General features: G+C 47.9%; 1 protein-coding gene across 1 annotated transcript in view; it reads right to left on the bottom strand.

The window, feature by feature from the left end:
* Window positions 1–20342, bottom strand: part of SLC16A2 (solute carrier family 16 member 2) — a 110386-nt gene extending 90044 nt beyond the window's left edge. Inside the window, exons 1-2 of the mRNA XM_037512246.2 lie at window positions 20123–20342; window positions 19166–19725 (exon numbers count right to left, since the gene is read on the bottom strand). Coding sequence (XP_037368143.1) covers window positions 19166–19589 — 424 coding nt within the window. The 5' untranslated portion in view covers window positions 19590–19725; window positions 20123–20342. The remainder of the gene's footprint in view (window positions 1–19165; window positions 19726–20122) is intronic.
* Between the last annotated feature and the right edge of the window lie 6328 nt (window positions 20343–26670).

Genomic DNA, 26670 nt, shown 5'->3' on the forward strand with positions numbered 1-26670 from the left:
GGTGCACGGGTGATGAGGTGGTGGGAGATTTATGGGGACTACGCGCAAGCAGAGAAATCACCTATTGTATAACAATAAACAACAATGTAAGAAATAAATAAATGAATGAATAAATAAATAAAATATGCAAAAAAGAAAAAGAGACACCCTGAGTTTGGGAGTCAACAATCTATACTAGTGTTATACTAGCAATTGGCATCACATAAGTTACCTACCATTTCTGTTCAATACCCTTTTCTCTTTAAAAAGAGAAAAGGAGGAGTATCCCCCTAGTACTAATTTGATGATTAAGTGAGATAGTGCCAGGTATGCAGTGGGTTCTCAATAATTTATTTTAAATGTAAATGGCCTTGGGCCTCCCCGGTGGCGCAGCGGTTGAGCGCTGGGTTGCGAAGCTGCCCGCGGCCTCTGCGGCGCCGGTTCGATCCCCGGCTGCTCCCGGCCACTGGAGGAGGGTCCCACATGGCGCGCAGACCTCTCCTGCCGCCCGCTGCTCCCCTCAGCAGTGTACTTCGGTCCTTCTGCCTGCTCTGCTCCCCGCTCTGGCTCTGGTGAATTCTCTCACCCTCCCGCGCTTCTGACTGTACCCAGTGCATGTATAAACAAAAAAACAAAAACAAACAAACAAACAAATAAATAAATAAATAAAACATGCCTCTATTAAAAAAAAAAATGTAAATGGCCTTAGTACCATTAATCAACCAGAGTTGTGGCTAAATGCTAATCCCCTGTCACCTTGAGCAAGCCACTTTACCTCTTGGAGTATCTTTTTTTTTTTAAGATTTATTTCTTTATGCATACAAGAGCTGGGGCACAGGCCAAAGATGCAGGGGAGGGGGAGTTAGAGGATTCACCCGAGACAGAGTGGGGAGCAGAACAGGCAGACTGACTGAAATATACTGCTGAGGGGAGCAGCGGGCAAGACAGGAGAGGTCTGCCTCGCCATGTGGGTTGCTCTCTGGCTGGCCGGGGATTCAACGCATGCTGCAGAGGCTTCGGATTGCTTCATAGTGAGGTGCTTAACCCCTTGTGCCGCCAGGGAGGCCCCTACCTCTTGGAGTATCTTAATGAGACTAATCTTATCTCATAGGCTATTGTGAGTGTTCAATGAGATAACTGATACATGTAGAATAAGTCTAGCCTGGTGCTGGGCACGTCGTCAATGCTCAGTCAATATCAGCTGAGTGTGAGCTGGCCCATCAGTAGGACACGAGAACAGGCTTGTCTTCTCAGGTTGGGGCTGTAGCATCCCGCATTCTGTGGCCTGATCCTTCGTGTGTCTGGTCAGGGAAATGGATGGAGCCTTAACAGAGGCTGGAGAAAGCTGAATTTGTTCAGGTGAGGAATGAACCAAGTGTGGGGTCTTGGTTCCATTAGCACTGGACTAATACACACTTTCACTTGCTAACTAGCTACACGGACAGGCCAAAACTCTGGAGATAGCAGCTCATCCTTCTTTTAGGGCAGCCCAGCACTCCTGGGGCCTCTCTGGCATCTCCTTTGTCCCAGAGCCCAAAGTGACAAGGGCAGAAGCAGAGAGATTAGTGTTTGGGGGGAGAGGCTTTCCTGTCTTTTATTGCCCAGTCTGAGGCCACTTTCAGCTTATGTCTGGTCTGTATCCTGTGAAGACCTCTAGTGGATCTTTAGTATCAGGGCTGGTCTTCAAGGCCAACCACACCTATAGATTGTGTGTGTGTGGTTGTGTGTGGTTGTGTATGTGTGTGGCTGTGTATGTGTGCGGCTGGTATGTGTGTAGGTGTGTATGAGGGGGGAGGGGAGAGTAAACAATGCTCAAAGCATCAGAAAGTTTCCATTATATGGCAGCATCCTTGAGGGAGGTAGGCCTAAGGGGACGCCACCTGTAAAATCTTCCCCTTCTACTGAAATCTAGGCTCACTTTCAAATAGCTTCTCACACTTGCTAAGTTCCCTTTGTTTTCAGAAATCTTAAAGAATTAGTTGGACTTGTGCTCCAACACAGAATTGGCAGTTGACTCCCAACCAGGTTTATTGTTACTGTTGTTAATTTACCCTCAGCCACTGCCAAGCAGATAGTAAAAGCATATAGATCTCATGACACATGTCGAAAGTTTTCTTGCAGGTAAAATGAAGTGGTGGTCTATGTGATTGGTCTCTGGAAGTTAAGGAGTCCGTATCTCAATGAAACGGGGGTTAGGTCTGATTCTGCGTGTGCACGCACACAAACACACACACATTCATCTTCATCGCTTCCTCATTTACACATGTATATACATGTATGCCCATGAATTATACAGTTACATAGACTCATATTCCCACTCATACTCATACATATTTTCAAAACTTTGACACACATGCACATAATCACACACACACACACACAGTGTCTCCTCTCTTGAAGCTGACCAGGAAGTAAACATACTTGCAAAGGAGTTCCCTTATATTCTTATGGACAACAAAAAGAGGAATTCATACATAGAGAAAACAATCTACTCACAAGGCTGAATCTGCCTAGCTACTCCCCACTACTCAATCCCGACACCATCACACACACACACACACACACACACACACACACACACATTTTCCAAGTCATCTTGTGAGAAGTCCTTCTGCCAGTCTGCGCATTCCTGGCACACTAAACGTTGAAGGAAAATACATCTTGTTCTAACTGGGACAATCCTATGTTATGCCTGTTGTCCTAGCATAATATTAACAGGTCCCCTTCCACCCTCAAAAGTATCCCAGCTTGGATAATAATTATTTGATAGCCCCACCTAACCCTTTCCTCACCCTAGACCACGGCTGGGCTACTTGGAATGGGCCTATCACATCAGGACTGGGTCTGCTCTCTTCCAAGGAAACCATCTTGCTCTTTAACCAAGTTTAACTCTTCAGTTTTATTACTAAGGATTCCAACCTTACATATAAGCAAAACAGTTTACAGGCCCACATCCCAGAGATTAAAGGGAGGCTTGGGCATTTTGCCTTGCTACTTGGCCTCAAACTAGGTATTAACCCTCCTCCTTTCAGTCTCACCCAGCTATGTTCTTGTTGCTTATACCCCCACTTTCCCCATTCTCTTCCTTCCCGCAAAACATTAGGTTCTGTTGACCACACACTGTCTCTGAAGCAAATATACTACATGCTACCACCACCACCCCACCCCAGGCTCTGTCTCAGAGATCCTTGGAATAAAAAGGAGTGGCAAAGGGAGGGGGGTAAAGAGAGGGAGTTTCAACCTTATTTAAGCTCTGTGACAAAGTTTCATTAGGCTTGCTGCCTAATTTCTTTTAGCTTCAGGGCATGTGGGCCAGTGACTATTTTTGTGGCTGGATTAACTGTGTTTTGAAAAAATCTGAAAATGCTGTCAGCTCTTTGCAAACATGGCTATAAATATATTGTACAGAATAGAGTCCTAGTGCTATTCACAGCGCAACTGGACAAGGATCTATGTTCTCCAGACATGTGGATACCACACACTGCAGCCTGAATTTTGGCAGCAGCTGTGCTAATCTGCAAACAAGATGGAAGCAGGGAACAGGCCCCAGCAAGGGCAAAAGGGACATTATCAGTGTGAAGTGGGGGCATTTTCCAACAGGGCCTTTCTCAGATCCTTGAAAGACTGGATAGTCTGGCAAAAAGCTGGAGGGTACAGTAGGGTCACCCAGACAACTTTGGGGCTGTACGTTTAGGTACATACGCATGCCCATACGTACAGACATGCATACATACCTACACACATTTGTCTGTGTGAGAGAAAGAGAAAGAAGCTATCCATGTAGATAAGTGTGTGTGCATGTGTGTCTACGAGTGTGTCTTTAGTTGTCATGTCATGAATTCAGGCCAGAGCACATGTATAGTTTTATACACACAAGTGGTTGTGGGTTTTTTTTTTTTTGAAGATTTATTTATGCCTACAAGAACTGGGGTGTAGGCCAGAAGTGGAGGGGGAGAGAGGATTCACCAGAGACAAAGAGGGGAGCAGAACAAGCAGATTGACTGAAATACACTGTTGAGGGGAGCAGCGGGGAGACAGGAGAGGTCTGCTGCACCATGTGAGTAGCTCTCTGGCCAGCAGGGAATCAAACTCGTGCTGCAGTGGCTGGCGATAGTTTGATAGCACTGTGTCTTTAACTCCTGCGCCACCAGGCAGGGCCCCCACAAGTGGTTGTTTATTAATATGTGCCTCATTGGTGCTGCCTCCACCCAGCTACACATGCATAAGCACATGTACAGAGATACAGATAAACTTATGAACACAGCAGTCATGATGATAATTCAAAATTGAGGTTCAAAGAAGCTTTCAAAAAACTGTCCAATCTCTGGGCCTCCCCGGTGGCGCAGCAGTTGAGCGCTGGGTTGCGAAGCTGCCCGCAGCCTCTGCAGCACCAGTTCGATCCCGGCTGCTCCCCGGCCACCAGAGGAGGGTCCCACATGGCGCGCAGACCTCTCCTGCCGCCCGCTGCTCCCCTCAGCAGTGTACTTCGGTCCTTGTGCCTGCTCTGCTCCCCGCTCTGGCTCTGGTGAATTCTCTCACCCTCCCGCGCTTCTGACTGTACCCAGTGCTTGTATGAATAAATAAATAAATAATAAATAAATAAAATAAAATAAAATAAATCTTAAAAAATTAAAAAAAAAAACTGTCCAATCTCATTTGAACCTTATCACAAGACTGAGAGATAAAGATTAGTACTCCTTCTACCTCCCTTTGAGAGTCAGGAAAAGTGAGGCTCAGAGAGACCAAGTACCATGGCCTAGGTTGCAGATTAGGTAAATGTCAACGCCAGGATTCTAATGCTGGTCAATCTGATGTCAGATCCTGGGCCTTATCTTATACCATGTACACAGGGGGAACTGAAGTACAGGGAACTTGAACTTTGGGGGGATTTGGGAGGAAGGGAGATTTTAAGATGTTCCATTCCAAGATCATCTTTTCTGTTAGTGCTAAATCAAATTCCATGAAAAGGAAGAGGCCCCGGGGCCAGTGCCATTCTCTATGGAGCCACATCCTGCAGAGTGGCCTGCGGGTTTGTGGTCCTGCCTAGAGACACCATCCAATCCTGGGACACCGACAGCCATGGCCTCCTTGAGCAGTTGTTCTCTGGTGACACCCTAGAGCCCACAGGAGAATGCCTGGGGTTAACGGCTAAGACAATATGTGTGACCCTCCCTATTCTGTCTTCTGGCTGTCTGTCTTTCTTTTCCTAATAGCCACAGACTCCCAGATGCATCTGGTCTGACCGGTTCCACGTGAACTTCCATGTTTGAGACATTCTGTGAGGAGTGCAAGCAGCGCTTGCTTCTGGCAAGACCTGAACACAAGCGGTGCCGTTCCAAAGCCAGGCAGTAAATGAACCCATTTGAGGTCCTTCTAACCCTGGTCACCAGGTCCCCCACTCCCCAGCTAAATAGCTATCAGATCTAAGGAAAGCTTGCTTTTGGCTAGACTTTCCATAGGCAACATCTAGGTGAGGGTCAAAATCACTGCAGCTCTTGGAACACACAACTGCTCTGTTATTTACTATTTGGATGGTTTGAATCTGTCGAGAGCAGTGGAGATAATAATAGTGACTCCAAGGTTTCCGAGATCACTAATTTGAAGTCCTTGGAAGAGTAGGGGCTCAGGGGAGGAGGGAGGATTCGGTCATTTAATTATCCAGAGGCAGGAGACCCTTACTATTCCTTTTCTGTACCATTACTAGCCTTAGTCTTCTAAACTAGTCACCAGAATTTTAACTTCCTAATATTTACAGCTTCCTCACGGGGTCCCTATTGGAACTTTCAGGCACCTGTCCTCCTCTCCCTCTGGCTTCAGAAAATAAACCCTCCTTACAAGTAACACCATGGGAAGCACCAGCCATACCGACCAGCAAGGAGGTCGTGGGATTTGGCAGGATAAGCTCTTAGGAGGTGGTACGCAAAATATGCATTGTGGATGGAGAGCCTCAAGTTCAAAACTGTTTGTTGTACATAGATGTGCAATTTAGGGAGGAGAGTACAGACTGATGTAGCCAGTACGGGACTACCCAACAGGTGGACCAAAGATGAGTTTAGGACACCAATGAAACAAGGACATTCTAAAATGAGAAAAGTGTAGATTTAATGAGTTTAGCAGTCAGTGAAAACAGTACCTAGGACCTCTAAAGGCCTTAATCTGGGCCTGGGCATGACCAACTTCAGAGCAACCCAAATGGTATCTTGACAAGGCATCCTCACTCGCCAGAATTCCTGACTGAGTGATGCTGAACAACCTTGGGCTCACCTGAAGTTCCGCTTACCTCCTAGGGAGATAAGATCAGCAAACACGTATACTTTACTTACCATGTGCCAGACACTATTTGAAGCTATATATTTAACAGCCCTATGTGGTAGGCATTCTTGTTATTCTTCTCTCACAAATGAAGAACTAGCAGCACAGAGAGGTTAAGTGCCTTGCCTAAAGACATGTAGCTAGCTAGTAAATGGTGCAGCCAGGACTTAACCCAGTTTGGCTAGAGGGTCAGTGCTCACTCAAGAGGGCTCTATGAGAGGACTCTTAAAGGTACTACACACACTTCACCATTAAGACACAACCCCCCCCTTTTTTTAAAGATTTATTCATTTATGCACACAAGAACTGGAGTACAGGCCAGAGGTTCAAGGGGCGAGAGGGCTCACCAGAGACAGAGTGGGGAGCACAACAGACGGATTGACTGAAATACACTGCTGAGGTGAGCAGCGGGCAAAACAGGAGAGGTCTGCTGCACCACGTGGGCCACCTCCCTGGCCGGGGATCGAACTCGTGCTGCAGAGGCTGTGGACAGTCCCACAGTGCTGCGTCTCAATGCCTTGTGCCACCAGGGAAGCCCCCAAACCCCTTTTTAAAAATAAAACCAAGATCTTAGGGAAATTGTCTTAAAGTAGAGCATATTCAGGAGGTACTTCCAGGCATATTGACATGGTATATCATCATCTGTCCCACCAAATCTCAGCTTCGCATTCAGACACTTGCTTACTTGCACACACATGTTCTTCCTTTGCCTCTCTTACATGGAATTCTCCCTTTAGATGGGATAAAGACCATGTGATTGCTATCCTTTCCAAAACCTTTTTTTCTAAATCTGGGAGAATCTGTTTTACACTTCCATCAGAGAAATTGTTCCCTTATTACACTCACTACCTTACCACTTCCCATCACCCCTGACCTCTTGCCAGGAAGTACTCAAGGCCTCCCAAGTTTACAGAAATTATTGGTTCTAACACCACTAAGTGTCCGGGAGGTTCAACTTTCTCACTGCATAAATTAAAAAATTGAGGCCCAGAAAAGGGAAGGGACTTGTCAGCAACAGAGCCAGAAGTAGATAGAACTCAGGTTCTACTTCCAGAGACTTCCAGTCCACTGTTCTTTCTTGACCCCAGGCAGCAGGCCTTTGCTATGCCCATATCCTTCCTTTCATGATCCTCATTTCCATCACCCTTAACTCTTGACACCTGCTTGCTTTTCATCATATGCTACTGAGTCTTATCCATGCACTTACATTTCAGGTTGCTATCAAGTTTGGGGAAGCTCTATTCCGGCTTTCAAGGAGTTTCTACATCATGGAACATGGAGAGACCTGAATTCTAGTGTCAGCTCTGCTCAATATTAAGCCTCTAACCTTGTCATTCTCTTGCCCTCAATCTGGTCTCTATTTCCTGCAGCTAGACAACAGGCATATGAATGTCTACATTCCCCAGGACCCTACAACATAACATTTGTTTTGATCAAAGATGTTGACACGTGATGAGATTCAACTGAAAATTCTATTTCATAACTGTCTCTGTTGGGAAGATAACCATCAAGTAAGATCTATGCTACAGTGCGGCACAAACAGGGGATTATTATCACTTGATAGTCTCCCCGTTCCTGGGCCTCACAGTCCAGTCTCCAGAGCCATATTTGAGACTCAGGATAAGAGGCTGAGAATTGCTGCCACTTCTGCTCTCATGCCTTTTATTCTTCCCCCTGGACCTCTTATAAAAGTGCCTGGGCAGCTGACATGGACGAGCAGGTGCTGGAAGCTGGGCGTGGTATGCCACAAGCCATTTGCCAGCACCTCATTCTGTGGCCCAGTGCCCAGACATCCCACCGCCCCATGCCCTTCTCTCCAAATTTCTTCAGTATGGCCCCTCCTCCTGCTCCACTCCACCCCACCTGCTGTGTCAGGACCTAATAGAGAACAGTGATTCACTGGGCTCCCAGAGGGTAAACAGCCAGTCTCTGAGCAACAATGACACCGTCCAGTTCTCAATCCTCACCCTGCCACTGCCCAATTCATAAGCTCTCTACTTAGCTAAATCCTATTTCAAGTTCCTGCTCTACCTTGATTCTTCTGGTCCTAAAAGTCATCGCTCCTTTTCCACATCACCAGACAAATGCATATTTGAATGCAATTACACACACACACACACACACACACAATTTTTATCACTTGGCAGTGATCTGCAGTTGCTTGGTATATTATGTCTTCTCAGAGAAATTCAAACTTACATAAACTCATGCCATTTGCAGCAACATGGATGGAGCCAGAGGGATTATAGTAAGTGAAATTAATCACAAGGCAAAAGAAAAACATCAGATGGTTTCCCTTATGGGTGGAATATAGGGAAACTGAACAAACAGTCAGGAAAAAGACAAAACTTGGAGCTCACCATAAGTCTGAGGCATCCAGCAGGGGAGCAGGAGAGAGAGGGATCAAAACAGGGGAGGGAAGAGCACAGGGGACTATGCTGATCAGCCACGGGTGCTGTGGTGGTGGGAGAACTACAGGGACTACATCTGAGGAGAGAAATCAAATATTGTACCAAAATGAACAATAATGAAAGAAAAGAAAATAATTAATTACAATATCAAAAAATAGAAATTTAAACTTCTTAAGGGACACTTTCTTTCTCGGGCTCATCTAAGTTCCAGCCAAACACATGAAACACACCTATGGACTTGAGCTGAGCACATACTGATTGGATTGAGGGTGAAGGGTATGAGAACGGCTTGTGAGAAGGGTGAGAGCATTTACTGAACAGGCAATATGCTAGATGTTTTATCTGCATCATCTCATTTAATTTCCACATTAATACTGACAGATGTTATTATTGTTATTATTTTACATATGAGAAAACTCAGTCTCCAGGAATTTTAAAACTTGGTCAAGTCCAACCACAAGGCAAGGAATTGAATCTAGTGCCATCTGACACCAAGTCCGTATGCAAAGATTGGTAACAGTGTGAATGTCTATCAGCAAGGTGTTCATTATATAAATCATAATATATCCTCATAAAATGGAACAGTGCAGTTACAAAATAAAAGTAAGGATTTTATGGACTTAATATGTAATAATATCCAACAAATAATTTGAAGTATAAAATGCGAGGTAGAGGATAATATGAACTATAGGCTACTATTAATGGTTTTTTTTTTAGATTGATTGATTGATTGATTGATTGATTGATTTATACAACAACTCGGGTACAGGCCAGATGCGCGGGAGGGTGAGAGGATTCACCAGAGATAGAGCAGGGAGCAGAACAGGCACACTGACAAAATACGCTGCAGAGGCTATGGACAGCTTCACAGCACGGCACTCAACCACCTGCGACACCAGGGGAGGCCCTACTATTTATGTTTTTAAAGTAAGGCGCGCAAACACACACACACACACACACACTTGTTTGTACATACACAGAATATCTCTAGAAGGACACAGGAAATAACAATGGAAGTCTCTAGCAAGCGAGACAGGATAACAGAGAGAAGTGGGAGAGAGACTTTGACCTGCAATACCTCCTGAATTTTGTCTCATGTTAAATACAATTACATTTATTAAAACACAATACCATCTGGCCTCCCTGGTGGCACAGGGCTTAAACGCTCAGTGCCATCAAGCTATCACTAGCCACTGCAGCGATCCCCAGCCAGGGAGCTAACCCACATGGTGCAGCAGACCTCTCCTGTCTCACCCACTGCTCCCCTCAGCAGTGTATTTCAGTCCGTCTGCCTGTTCTGCTCCCCACTCTGTCTGTGGTGAATCTTCTCACACACACCCCTCCCACACCTCTGGCTTACACCCCAGTTCTTGTATGCATAAATAAATAAAAATAAAATAAATCCTTTTTTAAAAACCACAATACTATCTATTTCTACAAAGTAGTACCTAAGAACTGACTCTGGGAAAGTTCAGGGAGAGAGTAAGGGAGCAGTATTCTACTGATTGGAGAACTCTCAGGGTACCACTGTCCCATCCCTTGTACTCACCCAAACCAACACCCACTACAATTACCAATCCATAATGTTGACTGAAGTCACATCTTTCTAGCTCTCAGTTCTCTACCAATGAAAATGGGGACCAGATGGTGTAGAATTAGATGGTCTCTAAAATGCCTTCTAGTGCAAACATTTAGATAAATGAAAATCAAGATGGTAAGTCCTAGTATATTTGGAATTTCACTCTCAAAGACGAGCTTGGGAATTTTCTTTTCTTGTTTGCAACAAAAAAGTGAAACTTTCCATCCTGCTTTGCCTACTAGATGGTCTTTTTTTAAAGATTTATTTATTAACTTATGCATAGAAGAACTGGGGTGCAGACCAGAGATGTGGGGGGTGAGAGGCTTCACCAGAGACAGAGTGGGGAGCAGAACGGCCGGATCTACTGAAATGCACTGCTGAGGGCAGCAGCAGTGCGCCCACTAGATGCTCTTAATGGAGGCTCCCTAAAGAGTCATTGAACTGCTTGCTTGAAAGTGCTATTGCAGTCCTCCTCCAGGCCTCTGGCCTTCTGTGGCCTCTGTTCTCTGGAGCTATCCTGTTTAGAATACAAGGAAACTGGCCCACTCCAAAACTGAATACAAAGGCGCAAGGCCCCTTCTATGCTTAATGTCTCCTGGCCCAGACCTTCTGACCTTAAATATCCCTTTCCTTCTTCCTCACTACCTGCAGAACAGAGGCTTCATGAGAGACCCTTGGGAGGAAGTGACACCCTAACTTCACCCACCATTCACACCCCCCCCCCACATCTAGCAATTCCTACTTTAAAAACTCAGTTCTTGACTCTTAGAGAGGTTTGTAAGCTCCTGCCAAGAGCTGTAAATATTTCAACGAGGCCTTGTTTCCTTGAATGTATATGGCCTGGGATATGGCTCCTCCCCTCCCTGGGCTCTTAAAGAACGGAATAACAAAGAAAACACAGCCAGTCCTTAGCTACAGGACACAGGGGTCAAGTTGCAGAAGAATACAGACAGGGGAGAATGGGGGTGGGGGGAGATGGAGAGGAGAGGTTGATTCATCTTTCAGAAACATTTAGAGAACGGTGTAGCAACTCCATTTCTAGAGGCTAGAAAAATTTACTGGATAGTAATAATAGCAATAAAAATACTAATAATACTACCTCCTTCGCAATTTACAGAAACCTTCTCATACACCATCTCATTTGACCCTTCATAGTCCTATAAAAGTAAACATCAGCAGTCCCATTGCGCAGATGAGATAACTGAAGCCCTGGAAGGTTATGTGACTTGTTCAAGACTAAACAACTAAGAAGAGAGATTTTCTCTGGATCTTTTTGGACCCCGGGGTCATGACTCTGGGTAGACTGAGAGGGGGGGCTGGATTAGTATGACTTTTACCATAAGCCTATCAGACTGTTGTTTACTAAACCCTTTCTTGGCTGTCCCTTTTCATCCCTCGGGATGCCCTGAGATCATGGGAATGAAAAACTCTGCAGCAGTCCCCCTTGGTAACTGCCCCCCATCTTTACTATGTATTAGGTGATAGCTAAAAGCAAGAGTTCTAGACCCAAACTGTCTGGGTTCAAGTCCTGGCTCTGCCATTTAGATGCCATAATGAGCAAGTTACTTGACTCCTGTGCCTCCGTCTCTCTATCAGCAAAGGGGAGGAAATAATGGTTCCTACCTCATAGAATTGTTGAGAATTAAAATGAGTTGATACATGCAAAAATGTTTAATAGAATGTGTGGCACAGAGCAAATTGCTCAATGCAAAATAAATCTTAGCAATTATGATTATTACTACTATTATTATTAGGGTGCTCGACAGCAGTAAAGAGTGGGCGTCAGAGAAAGGACACGCGCTGTGGAATGCGGCAGGGCAGCCCCTTGAGGAACTGTGTCCAGGGTCTTTCCCCTAATGACAGGAGAGCTTACCGGGAGTTATCTCCGTTCTTCAACTCAGTCTTCCTTGGCATTAGTGGCAACATCACATGCGGGTCACTGGCAGTGAACAGAAGAGTTCTTTTCTTTGTGAGAAGCTCAGTGACCTGAACAAGTGACTGAACCTGTGACCCCAGTCTCACAGGCACCATATTCCAAGTAACTGTGCTAATTGGCCCAAACAGACATCACACACCCACTTAAACACACGTACACACAGGTCTGAACACACGGCGCAGGCACACACCCTTCCAGCCTGAGCAAGAGGGTGGGCGGGAAGATGCACAGGATCAGTTGGGCAGAGACACGGTGTGGACTGCTTATTTAGCAACATTTCCCTTCATGGAAGCAGGGAAGCCACTAACCCGGAGCTTCATTCACTTCTCCTCTCTCTCCCCTCCCTGAAAGCATGTTTGACTCTAGTTAGGATTTAAGTATCTGTCCCCTCTCTTCTCTGACTCATCTACCGTCAATTCTGCAATATTTTTGCCAGAGAAAAGGTAGGGGCTAAATATGGAATGAAGATTTTTGTTCTATCCAGAACCCTTACCTAAAGCTATTGCAAACCAACCTGAGATCTCTGGGGGTTCCGTTGTCCCAGGAGATAGGGGACAATGATAGTGAGGATTTGAAGAGAAAGGGCTGCCACTGACCAGGACATTTGGTGAATACTATTGAGACCTGACACACTGCTATCTCCCTTGCTGAGGTCTGAGGCTATGAAAAGAGGAAGTGTGGAAATAACAGAAAGGGTTTATGGCAGCACCTATCTTCTAGCAAAAATCCAGGGGTGATGGCTTTCACTCTCTTGAGTGCTCCAGAGAAGGTCACCCTTTACCCAGAAAGTGGAGAGTAAGAGAGAGGGAAAAAAGGGACCTGGAAGGGAAGGGATACCTCTGTGGCCTGAGGGAACGGCTCTGAGATCTGGGTTGCAGTTGAACCTGTACAAAATCTGAAACCCCAGTGGATCCTCTAACTGAGTAAGGAAAAAAAGAAAAAGAGTAATATGGGGACGAAAGGGGGTGGCACATGTACGAAAGGTGATACAATGCACCATGAGGACAGGAGGAACCAAGAAAATATGTGGTTGGGACAGTAAATTCCATGCCTTTTTCTCCTACCAATCCCAGAAACTAGAGCAAAGTGGAGGAAAGAGGAGGGTGAGAGTACTGGGGTGAAAACGCATGAACGTCCTCAAGCCACACAGAAAAGCCACATTTCCCCATCCACAAATAGGTGCCAAGTGATTTGACACAACTAATCACAGCACCTGCCTTCAAGGCAGGTAATTCAATGCCCTTTGGCTTAGTTGTCTGTCACCCCTAAAATGGGGGAGGGCTAGTAGGACTTAAATCCCCTTCCTACTGACCTCCAACTACTGAGAAGGATGCAGGATAATGGGGAAGACGGAAGTATAAAGAAATTTGCAATCAATATTTCCAAGCCCCGTTGATGGGGAGTTGCAAAGGGATCTAGGACAAGAGTCCTTTGCAATGATCCCCCATAACCCTTATAGAAGCCTTTCTTGAAAAAAGACACCTTTCAGATGGAATATTCATAATCCATGGCTCAAGGAATACTGTGTGTATGTGAGAGACAGAGACAGAGAGACAGAGAGAATGTTTTCTCATGCAATCCCAGGTAAAAGAATTGCTTTGAAGACAGGGTTGGGGAACCAGGGAACAAGGAAAAACAAGCCACTTCCTCTTTTACACGATCTGAAAAGAATTGATGATTCTTTCTTTTCAAAATGCAACAAACAAAAATTTGCTGTTGGGAAAAGCAGTGCACCCTCCTGGGAAGCTGGTCTGCTGAAATGGTGGAGATGGCATCCTTTACATATTTCTGCGAATGTTGACAGTTCAGCTACTTGTTTACTCTTCAGGTCACTGTAGAAATATTTCCAAATACAAGTAAATATAAAGCCAGGGAAAGGGAAAGAAAGCTCTGTGCTGGTTACTTCAGGGCCGCATCTAAGCTAAACCCTGAGTGAAGCTGAAGTTGGCCAGAGACCATGGATACCCAATAGAACCTTCAGGATCCTAAGCAGCAGCTCTCCCCACCCCACACCACAGTGGGACCCAGGCAGGAGCCTGAGCCAGCTACAAAGACGCCCTGTCTGAAGTACCCTGACGGAGAAGAGCACTATACTGCGTTTAAGACTCAGTTTACTCTTCCATCCTCAAGTATCAGCAAACCAAGGTCGCACACACCACGCATTTCTGAGAAATGAGAATGAGCTGTGGGAAATTAAGTTTCAGGAAAGGGGTCCAAACTGAGGCTTAAGGGAATGCTTGTAGTTTAATGCTTTCCAGGAACAGGCTCAAATACTGGGAAATAACAACATACAGACCCACTCTGTTAGCCTGCAGCAGGCCAAGTCCAGGGAATTCTCTTGGAGGCCCAGCTCTGAGCTGAGCAGGGCAGTCCAGGAGAATTAGCTATATATCCAGAGTGGCCTCTGCCTATTGGGTAAAAGGGAGTGGGTGTTTCCAACCACAGTGGTCCACATACACATAGTCTTTATTTTTTTAATTAATATTTTATTTGTTCTCATAGTCTTTAAATACAAAACACATGGGAAAATGATATATCTCCGTGGCTCTGCATTGCTTTCAGGATTTCCCAGCCTGTCCTCACCTTCACTCTTGCAGATGAACAAATTTGCATTTGTATGAGTCAAATTTAAGCCAGGTGAATAGTAAAGAAAATCTCATAATTCTAAAAGGATAGAATGGTAGCGCTAAAAAGTTCATCTAGTCAAACCCTCTCATTTCACAAATGATAAACTGAGTTACTTTGTTCAAAGACACAAAGCAAGTAAGGGACACGGTAAATCATATAACTCCTAGTCACTGCCCATCTGGTATTACTGCAGCCCACTGAGGGTCCACAACTAGACTGAAAATGAGCATTTGGGGCAACTGGCAGTCAGGGATCCAGCCTCACCAAGATACTCCAATTCAAACAAGCATCTCCTGGTCGGCTTCCAAATGCCTCAACCTCTCCTCCTTATTCCTTCCACTATAAGTCAAGGATCCAGATTGGAAGCCAATTTGGCTGGAGAGGAAGCAGAGGAGTGAAATGAAAGATGCCTGGCCAGTGGTCCTGTGATCCCAAGTTGCACAGGATGCTCTGAGTCCCTCTGATCTAGCTTCTCTGGACAGTAGGCAAAGGCCTTCAGTCAAAGGCGAGATATCGGCAAATTTTCTCAAAAGATACCCCAAGTCAGCAACTTGGTGGTAAGTCCAGTGAGCCACTGAACCAGGCAGTGAAAAACCCTAAGATGGAGAAAGGACAGCCTCATCTGCCCCTGGTCCCTTCATCCTTGGGATCCTGCCCAAAGGCAGAGTGTACCATTTTTCCCCAAGCTAGGAAGCACTGTCTCCCTCAGAAAGATCCATGAGCCTAAACCATCCAGTGAGCAGTGATAACCCTTTCTGACTACTGTCCCTTTGACTGGGCAGCGAGAGCCCGAAGCCCTGTTTGCCCCACCTGCCTCCCGTCTTACTTCCTGGCTCAGTGTTGACTGGCAGCCTAGGCAGAAAGTGCAGAGTACTGGGTTTAACTCTCGAACACATTCAAAAGGACCCAGACTTAGAGCCAATGTTAACAACTCTGGATTGTTCTTCTTTGCCCCTGGCCCCCAACTCTAACCCCACCATAGTTCCAGCTCACTTAGGGTTGCGATAGTGAGCTGGGGTCTGTAACCAATGCCACCTTTGCTCCTCTTTCCTCCAAAAGACTCCCCTCTATCCCAGAAGCCATGCTATAATCTCTATCATATTGCCGGGTTGCCCCTTATACTGTCCGCTGCTTAGTCTGGGTTGGGGTAACTCCCAAATTTCCCACAAGCTCTGCAAAAAGTATGGGCTCCTTTCTCTCCCAACCTTTTCCATGTTTTCCTCACCTGGACCTTGGTCAATTGTCTTCAACTCAAGAACCTTCTACCTGCCAGTCATCCAGAGCTATGGCCCAGGGAAATTAGCTTCACCCTCAAGACAAGAGAAGAGAGGGGACAATATATACTGCTGGTGCCACCACCGAACTATAGAGCACAAAGATCACAAAGGATAGACACTGCATTCTCTAGAATGGTCTGAATTCCACTGCCCTTTTATTCCTGACGGCTTTTTCTTATGCCCAGAGGTCTCTCTTAGTGGAGTTATGCCCCCAAACATCAAAAACCTTCTCTGGGGCTCCCTCACAATAGTTTCAATTATCTGCACAATCTTAAACATTTCAAGCCAATCAGCACAGCTTTACAGCAGGGCTATGAAGATACTAGGCTTAGTGAAAGAGCACTTGGGTTGTGGTGCACCTCTAACCATTACATTCACAGACTGTTAGAGATGGAAGGTATGTCAGACATTGATAGAAATGGACAGTGTACCAGCCTCCTTGACTGTGTGTAGGGGAGAAGGTGTATGTTGTGTTCCCCAAAATGGCTATTAGGTAAATATGGGTGGATAAAGATTTTAGCAAGCTTCTACAAGCTTCTGTCCGTCTGAGGCCCAGTGCTATGGCACAGGTGGCTGGAAAATTTTGAGTAAAATGTGAACAATGTCTGCGCAGGCAGAGGCACATTCAGAATCTTGTGATTCCAAAGGTTGCTTGGAAAAGCTGAGGGGCTCGAGGAAGGTAATGCAGAGCATGAGATCTTCTAGGAGCTCAGGAATGTGGTGTGATATTCCCGACTTTTCCAAAATAAAAACTGAGGTGTTCCCAAGAGCCTCCAGTATCAAAAATAACTTTCATGAATTCAAGACACAACACAGCAAGGACCCAAGCCAAAGTATTCTGAGACCCTGGGGACATACCAAATTCTTTTCTGTCCCTTCCTGGCCTATACGCACCATAATTTAAACCAGTAACCCCAGACCCTCTATGGACCTAGTCTGTGCCAGAGTATACACCAGCCACACCTCTGCAGTGCCCATGGCACCCCCCGCTTCCCAGATGTACTGTGAGGTCTTGACCGGAAAGTCCCAGCCAGCCCTCCCCCTGAGCCCTCTATGATCACCTACTTTGAAGTTTGTTCTCCAGCAGTGAACCTCTTCCTGGTAAAATAGTGGGTTTTCCAAGTTTTATTACACACTCCTGAGGCCCCACCTCTAGGCCTGCTCACACCACATAACTGCTGGGCCTAGTAGTTTCATCCCACCCCCAGTATTTCCCAGGAAATTTCACCCATATTTTGCTACTGACCCGAAGGTCAACAGTGGGCCTTGCTACAAGCCAATGCTTAGTAGGTATCCTCTGAGGTAACCTAGGCAACAGTTCCAGAGCCTATTTTAGCGGCCTTCCCAAGAGCCCCTGAACTGCATCAAAGCAGGGAAAAGGTAGTCGCAGGGGTGAGTGTGGCAGTGACCTCCCTACAGAAATTGTTTCACATGGTGTAGGGAAGGGACCGGTCCGCTCAGGTGTCAGTGTGGCCTGGGCAATCCTGAAACTGCCCTGGACAGCCAGTGACGCACACTCCAACTATCAAGTGGGGTCTGCAAACTGTGGGGACACAGGTGAAAGGAAGGCACCAAGAGCCCCCAAATCCTTTCTTCCAAGGCAGCTCAGCGAAGCTGCAAACTAAAAAGAAAGAAAAAGGAGTCCTTAGTTGAAAGATGTAGGAGCCGCTCTCCAAGGGCTCAGGGAATCCACAAGTGAACACCCGGATTTCAAGGCTTGTAAATTCACTAAATAACCTCCATGCCTTCTTAGAGACCAGGAGAAGTACCCGTTAGGGGAGGCAAGAGGAGGTAACCCCTGTTAGCCCCAGGGCAACATTGCTTAAAGCAGCATATTCAGAAGCACGAACTTGGAGTGGAAAGTGGAGTGGTCCTGAGGAGCCACAAGAGGGAGCGAGCCTTGAGGGAGAGGGCAGCCCAAGCCCCTCAGCTCAGCAACGAGACTTCAGAACAACGCCGAGGGCTTCCGCCGCCCGTGGCTTGACTGGGAGAGCGGGATGGCTCCTCTAACTTCTCCGAGCCCACAGGCGGGGGTTCAATGCAAAAAGCGCGCGCCTCGGGTCCTGCTATCGTGGGCCTCGACATCGTTATCGTTTGCGCCCTCAGCCTTGCTGGTCTTAGGGAAGAAACCTAGGCAGCTCCAAGTGAAAGCCAGAGGGGTGGGGCCGGCATTCCGGCTTAAGGCCCTAAGAGGCACCCTGCGGATAGCGGAGAGGCGTGGGGCACCCGAGAGGTTGAGGGGCTCGCGGAGTGAGCCACCGGGCCCGGCCTGCTAGCCGCCTCACGCTTCTCACGCTAAAAACCACGGACACCAACTCCTTGCCTGCTCTAGGATTCGGTTCAGAGGACACCGAGATCCGCTCCCTTCCGCAGGGTGGCAAAGGACGGCCGGTCCGGCTGGGCCGTAACCAAGGCGGGTAAAGAGACGCGCGCACACCCCCACTCGCACTCCCTCCTTCCCTTCCTCCCTCTCCCGTACACACGCACGCCTGCCATGTGTCTGCCTCTTCGCTCAGAGTAACCAAGATTCCTGAAGTGTTTCTGACAGAAAACATCTGCACACCTAGCCTCCCACCTCCGCACCGTCCTGCCGGGCGCAGGAGCAGGGGTTGCCGGGGAGATCCGCGGGACAGTGTCCCGCAAGCCCCCCCACCCCCACCCCCGCCCCAGCCTCCCAACAATTTCGTCTCTTCATTACTTTGCCTTCCCCCCCCCCAAAAAAAAATGTCTGAAATATTTTCTTCCGTACACAGTGTCAGAATACTTTAAACAAACCCAAAAGGTGCGTCTGGATTTGTACTGGGGCAAAAAAAAGATGTTCATTCTTTGCTAGGATCAATAAATGCCCCAGGTCCCACCCCCAGGACGTCTTGTGCCTAGTGTCTACTGCCGAGGCTGCTCAGACCCGGCACCTCTCGCTCTGCTAGTGCCATGGGGAAGGGGAAGGGGAAGGGGAGAAAGTTGGTGCCGCACGCTGGGCTGGCAGCAGTGAGAGCGGACACTCTCGCCTTGAATGCCAGGTGGGGCGTGCGGGGTCACTCACCTGCTTGGAACTCCACTTGGCGATTTTTCTCTCTTTCTTCCTGCAGCAGCATGGAGTAGAGGATCCCGAAGGAGTTCTGGATGCCGAAGATGGAGCCGTTGCACCAGGTGGCAGCGAAGACCACCATCCAGCCGAAGCCACCTTCAGGGGGCTGGAAGCCGCGCGCGGTGCCGCGGGTCTCCACCGTGGGCGTGGGCTCGGGCTCGTGCACCGGCTCGGGCTCAAACTCCAGCTCCGGCAGGGGTGCAGGGTCCGGTAAGGGCTGGGGCTCCGGCTGGGGCTCGGGCTGGGGCTCGGGTGGGGGCACCGGCTCTGGCTCAGGCTCGGGCTCAGGCTCGGGTCTACCCACCGGCTCCTGCTGTTCCTGGTCTGCCTCCCGCCAGGGTCCCTGGGCTTCCTCGCTGGCCGGGCTTTGCAGCGCCATCGCGGCCGGGGACTGTGGCTGCTCGGCAGAGAAGCCGCTGTGTGGTTGGTACTTGTTCCTGCTGCCGCTGCCGCTGCCGCTCCAAATGCTGCTGCTACCGCTGCCTCCTCCCGGCTCCGCGCCCCAGCTGGCCAGCCTGTCCCGCGACAGACGGTCCCTCGAGTCCTCTCCTCCTCCTCCCCCGTCCAACCCCCCTCCTTCTCCTCTCCCCGTGTCATCTCTCTCTCCTCCCCCTCCTCCTCCTCCTCTCCCCCCACCTCTTCCTCCCTCAACAGGCAGCCGCTACAGCCCTGCTCTTCTCCCCAGCCCTTCCTCCTCTTCCTCTTCCTCGCCTACCTACTGTAGCCGCCGCAGTCGCCCCCAACTCCCTTTCCAAAGTAACGAATCCTGTCCTCCTTGTCCAGATGCCCAGTAGAGGGAGAGTTAAAATGGACAAAAAGAGAGAGAACAAACTATCCTGTTCCCTGCCCTTTCCTCTCCGCAGGCTCCAGACCCAGTATCGATCAATCCAGAATCCCCAGGAAAAACCCCACCTGTGCTTTGCTCCCACTCTCTGGTTCCTCACGAGCAGCCTGGAACTGGGTGTGGCCCTGGAGACCCCAATACTACAGCTGGCCCGTGAGAGACCCCACCCTCCCTTTGGGAGTCCCTCCTTGGGCTTTAAAGGGGCGACCTGCAGGGGACTGCCCAGACTTCGGACAGAGGGGGAGCACAATCTTCTTGAGCTCCAGGGCTCAACCCCCTCCTCCACGGTCCTGGGCACCCCCGGAGTCTCCCCCCCTCAGCCCCCGCCCTTCCCGGCAAATCCCTGGCGGTGCGTGGAGGGGAGGAGGCGGCCCCTCAGCGAGGCCCGCCTCTCCGGGCAGTCAATCAGGGCTTTGTTTGCTCCAACCTGGAGCCCAGAGGAGTCGCAGAGGGCTGGGTCTGGGCCGGGGGCCGGGCCAGGAAGGGAAGGAGGTGCAGTGGCACCGAAGGTTGCTGGGCCCGACCGGGGGCGGGGGCGGGGGCGGGGACGGGGGCGGGGGCGGGAACGCGAGTTCAGTTCAAGCTCCTCCCGACTCTCCCGCTTTGGGGAACAAGGAGTCCCGGCCAGGTCGAGCCACTACTTTGGGTAAGGGCCGCCCGGCCCGCAACATCCAGGCTATGCTGGTGCCCCAGGCCTCGGCCGCAGCTTTTAGGGCGCTAGAATTCGGCGGAGCAGCTAGCCGAGGGAGGTGTTCCCCCCACCCATCGCCCCCTTCCGCCCACCTCCAGCTTAGAGACATTGAAGTCCCGCTAAATGTCCCAGACTAAGGCCTCAGCCCCGCAAGAGCGTCGGAGAGTTGGCCCCGCAGAAGGCGCGTGGGTCCCGGCAGGTGGGAGGGGTGATCTGCTCTTCGGGCCGCCGCAGTGTGCCTCTGCGCCCAGCCTCAGCCCTCTGGGCGGGACCCGGGATCCCGGCAAGCTCGGTCTCCCCTAAGGGCCCAAGCATCTAATGCACTAATCATGAGGTCGCGGTGTGGTTACCAAGCTACTCCGCTCCCCGAGAGTGGGCGGGCGAGCGCCAAGTCCTCTCTACCCAGCATCTCATTAACCCTCTTGCTAGGTGAAAAGGCTGCACGGCCGGTGGAAAGGCAGCCCAGGACTGCGCTGGGCGCCCACGAACGTAGTCATTTAAGCACCTGAGGGTGGGGCTGAACTAGGCGGGAGGATAACGGTGTCCCGAATGGTTTGTGGTGCCGTGAGAGGAACTGACCAAATTCACAAATCTCGGGGCCATATCTGCCAGCAAAGCAGGCATGACTATTGCCTTAAGGTAAGTATTGTCATCTGCTTTTTGCAAGAACGAAATCTGGGGCCTCCCTGGTGGCGGAAGGGGTTAAGCACCGCACTATGAAGCAATCCACAGCCTCTTCGGCGCGAGTTCAATCCCTGGCCGGCCAGGGAGAAACCCACATGGCGAGGCAGACCTCTCCTGTCTCCCGGCTGCTCCCCTCAGCAGTGTGTTTCAGTCAGTCTGTCTGTTCTGTTCCCACTCTGTCTCTGGTGAATCCTCTCACCCCCCACCCCGCATCTCTGGCCTCTACCCCAGCTCTTATATGCATAAATAAATAAATCTTAAAAAAAAAAAAAAAAACACGAAATCTTAGGCTCAGTGTGCAGGTCAAGGCATTTATTAGCCTGAAGTCATGGGATAAGTCAAGTACAAGCTGGCATTCAAGGCGGGTCTCTTGTACAGCAAAGCTTCAAGCTCCCTGAGCTTCACCACAGGAGTCTGGTGCTTAGTACTCCTGGAACAGAGGAGGGAAGGCAGGATCTGGCTGGCTAACACAGTAGGATTCCAAAGGAGGTGGGGGTCTATCGGGCCTTGAAAGTTGCTAAGGATTTTAACAGACTGGGCTTGGTGGTGGGGTGTCCCTGCATAAGATCATGCACTGACTTCAAAGCACAGAGACATGGACTTCAAAGCACAGAGACATGGAAAGACTACTCGTAGAAATAGGGAAGTGAAAGCTAATCAGGCCAAAAAGTTAATATGTATGCTGCCTCTCCCAGGAAACTTTTGCATTTTAATGAAAAATCTCAATGCCTCAGCCATAAGGAGTAACAAATCATGGAGCATGTGGGCAAGGGGCTTAAGGTTTGCTTTTTTCAGGGTTCTCACACTACAAAGGAATAATTGTTGCCCCAGGAGAGCACTAACCGTGGTTTCTATTTGCCTGGGAACCTGATTAAGACTCTGAAACAGATTTTTTCCAATCTCAGAACTAGGAATAAACCCTGGAATTTTGCAGCCCATCTCAGACCCCATCTAAATTCTGTTGTCCTCATTGTGTAATGGGTTTTTAGATCACTGGAGGGGAGTGAGGATAGGTAATGACACTCCTTAAGAATCTCCTGTGACCCTAGCACTACGCTAGCCCTTTATGTACATAATCTCATATTATCAATAATAAGGGCATAAAGTTGATATGATTTGTCCCATTTTTACAAGTGAACAAACAGGGGCCTAAGAGGTTAAGTCAATTGCTTGTTTAAGTCAACAAAGCCATTAAGAGGTAGAACAGTGTTCTTTGCTCATTTGTGTGAGCTTCAAAGTATGTGCCCCACCCAGGAGACCAGATTGTGTAACCACCATCCCACTTTTCTAGCAACACATGCAGGGCCTGCCATTTCTCCCCTCTTTAGAAGGTACTTTATAATGGCCAGTGCGCTGGTATCTTATCTTGATTCTACCACTACATACCTGTGTGATCTTAAGCAAGCTATTTTCTCTTTCTGAACTTCAATTTATCTGAAAAAATGGGGTTACTACCTGCTTCACAGAGTTAGTAAATGTTATGCTGAGAAGTATAGACTTTACTCTGGATATAGCAGAGTAGACTGAGGATTTTGGGGTAGGACACTAACATCAGATCTGCATTTTAGAAAGAAAACTGATAGCAAGGTAGAGGATGGCTTGGAAAGATAAAAGGTAAGGAAAGCAAACAATCAGTTAAAAAAAAAAGTAATGTTTGGAAGCAAAGCAATGGCTGTGAAGATGAAGATAAAGGCGTGGCTCTGTGAGCTATTGTTATGGTAGAGTTGACAGAAGCATTTTGGGTAGTGAGGGAAAAGGAAGAGACAAAGATGATGCTGACATTTCTTGATTGAGTGAAGGAATATTGTTAACGGAGATTGGGAATTGGGAGTCCAATTAGGTCTGAGGTGCCTGTGGCTTCCTGTCTCTTCCTGTCTCCTTCCAAACAATGCTGTCAATTACAACTCTAAAATACAATATTAATCATGACACTTCTTTGCTTCAAGAACTCTCAGTGATTCTCCACATGGCTCTTAAGTTTAAAATCCTCAGCCAGGCATTAAAGGTCCTTTATGGTTTAGGACCAGCCTCATTCATTCAGCAAATATTTACTGAGACTCTCCATGTGCCAGACTCTGCACTAGATAGCAAGGACACAAAAAGACTTTGTGCCTGTTTCTGAGCCACTCATATCCAATGTATATGTATAGCACCACTCTCTGTCCTTCTCACCCCACCCTTTTCTCCATTCATACCAGCCTCCAACCTTACTGGATTCCCCATTATTCCATAACTTATGGGCACCTGCTGGTCTCTCAGCGCTCGCTGCCTTTCTCTTTAGTGTCCTCCAGTTGAGATCCTCTGCCTTTCCTGAACTAGAATGCGTTCAACAATGCAGATCTCAGGATGAGTCTTGAACTGGAGAGGCATGCCTCCTGCCTTTGTTATTCATTCAGGCATTCATTTCCCAAACAGATATGAGCAGTTTTGTGCCAGTCACTATGTCAGGCCCTGGGAATATGCAATGGTCCTTGTCCTCATGAACTTTACATAGCAGTGGAAATATTACTAAATATAACTACCATTTATTGAATTTGACTTCACTAGACTGGAAACATTTAGAGACTGAGGAAAAGGAAAGGGAAGGCTATGAGAATGAGACAAGGTTGAGAAGGAGGTTGTAGAAGTAGGGCTATGGTTTTAAGATGAAGTTTTCCCTACAAACGTCTCAGTCAGACTCGGTGAACAAACGTTGAGAAACAAATCTTTAGAGAACACCTATTACGTGTAGACTCATTCGGTTTGGCTCATGCTCATGACAAGTAAGTAAAATATGGCCCCTGTAAACCTCTTAATTAGTTTCCTTGTGTGATTGGTCCTTGGGAGGTCTCTGGCTTATCCTGCAAGTGAGAAAATGTGCTTTCTTTCTGTCCCTAAAGGAAATGAGTTCCTAATGGAATCATTATTTATGCCCTTTATTATTTTACTAACGGACGGCCTAGAACAGTGGTTCCCTAACCAGATTGCACACCAGAACCACCTAGAGACTTTTGTAAAAAAAAAAAAAAAAAAAGTACTGAATCCTGGGTCCCAAACTATACTTGCTGAATCAGACTATTTGACAGTGTACAGCAGAAACACATTGCTTTCTTTTCTGGGCCATCTGGAAGGACATGGTCATCTGTCTCCTTTTCACAGGCATAATCCCAACAAACCTATGGCGTCAGTCTAGACAAGAGTGACCATCAGGGCCTCCCTGGCGGTGCAAAGGGTTAAGACACAACCTATGAAGCTATCCGCAGCCACTGCAGCATGAGTTCGATCCCCGACCCCCGGCCGGCCAGGGAGATACCCACATGGCGCAGCAGACCTCTCCTGTCTCACCCGCTGCTTCCCTCAGCAGTGTATTTCAGTCAGTCTGCCAGTTCTGCTCCCCACTCTGTCTCTGGTGAATCCTCTCACCCCCCACACCTCTGGCCTGTACCCCAGCTCTTGTATGCATGAATAAATAAATTTTGGGCTTCCCTGGTGGTGCAAGGGGTTAAGACGCAACCTATTAAGCTGTTCGCAGCCTCTGCAGCACAAGTTCGATTCCCAGCCCCCCGCCAGCCAGGGAGCAACCCACATGGTGCCACAGACCTCTCCTGACTCGCCCACTGCTCCCCTCAGCAGTGTACTTTGGTCAATCTGCTTGTTCTGTTCCCCACTCTGCCTCTGGTGAATCCTCTCACCCCCCACGCCTCTGGCCTGTGCCCCAGCTCTTATATGAATAAATAAATAAATCTTTTAAAAACAAAAACAAAAATAAATAAATCTTTAAAAAATAAATAGATAAATCTTTTAAAAAAAGGAGAAGGGAAAGGGGGAAAGAAGGAGAAGGAGGAGGAGGAGGAGGAGGAGGAGGAGGAGGGGAGGAGGAGAAGGAGAAGGAGAAGGAGAAGGAGAAGGAGAAGGAGAAGAAGAAGAAGAAGAAGAAGAAGAAGAAATGAAACAAACTGAAGGAAAAAATAACAAGAACTCCCAGTCACCCTGTGCTCTTGAGAAAGGCCAGCCGATTGGATACTCCTCAGGCCCACTCTCTTGCTTCCACCTCTGGAAACTCCTACTGCTGCTCATCCTCCTAGGCTCTCTTCCTGTACTCCAGGCCCCTGTCCGGGGTCTTGGTGCCCTGCCCTCTCCCATCGCTCCACCTCACTGCTGCCCCCCTTAGGGCACAGCCCTGTAGCAGCTAGCACTGCCAAGTAACAAGCCTCCACACCCTGAGCTGCTCCAGATATTCAGTGCTCCCGTGTGTCAGGGTCTAGACCCAGGACAGCTGGTCCTCTGCTCAGTATCTCAAGGTGTTATCAAGGTGGGCTTTGTGTCATCTAAAACTTGGGGTCCTCTCCCAAGCTCAGGGATTACCCATAGAATTGTTTCCCAGCAGCTGTAGCACTCGTGACAACTACATCTTCAAGGCTGCTGTGAACTTTCTGACTTCCAGATCCTCCTTGCCCTCCCAGCCCGTCTATCCTTTCGCCCTTTCTCCTTCATTCTTCCCTCTTAAACTCTGAGTCCTTGTTGCATATATTTTTTAAAGATTTATTTATTTTTGCATGCAAGAACTGGGGTACAGGCCAGAGGTACAGGGGTGGTCAGAAGATTCACCAGAGACAGAGTGGGGAGCAGAACAGAGGGATCTACTGAAATACACTGCTGAGGGGAGTAGCAGGGAGACAGGAGAGGTCTGCTGCACTATGTGGTAGCAACCTGGCTGGCTGGGGATTGAACTCATGCTATAGAGGCTGTGGATAGCTTCACAGTGCTGTGCTTAACCCCTTGTGCCACCAGGGAGTCCCTGTATCTTGGATATTAACCCCTTTCAGTTACATGTTGTGTGAAATTTTTCTTCCATTCAGTAGGATGTCTATTTAATCATATATTTTTTCATTATGTACCAGCTTTTTGATTTGAGGTAATCCCAATTGTTTAGTTTTGCTTTTATTCCCCTTCTCATAGGGGTCAAGTCTCCAGAAATATATTCATCATTGATATCATGGAGCATGTTGCCAATATGGTCTTTTATGTATTTTATTGTGGCAGGTCTCATATCTAAATAACGCATTTTTATATATGGGTTAGAGAGTGATCCAATTTCATTCTTTTTTATATTACCTTCCAGTTTTCCTAGCACCATTTATTAAGGAGACTCTCCTTTCTCCATTGTATGGTCATGGCTGCTTTATCTTACATTGGGTACCAAAATGTACGTGGATTTAGTTCTGGACTTTGATTCCATTCCATTAATCCATGTATCTGTTT

The sequence above is a fragment of the Talpa occidentalis genome, unplaced genomic scaffold (assembly GCF_014898055.3).
Source record: "Talpa occidentalis isolate TD23 unplaced genomic scaffold, MPIMG_talOcc4v2.1 talOcc4.15, whole genome shotgun sequence".
NCBI lineage: Eukaryota > Metazoa > Chordata > Mammalia > Eulipotyphla > Talpidae > Talpa > Talpa occidentalis.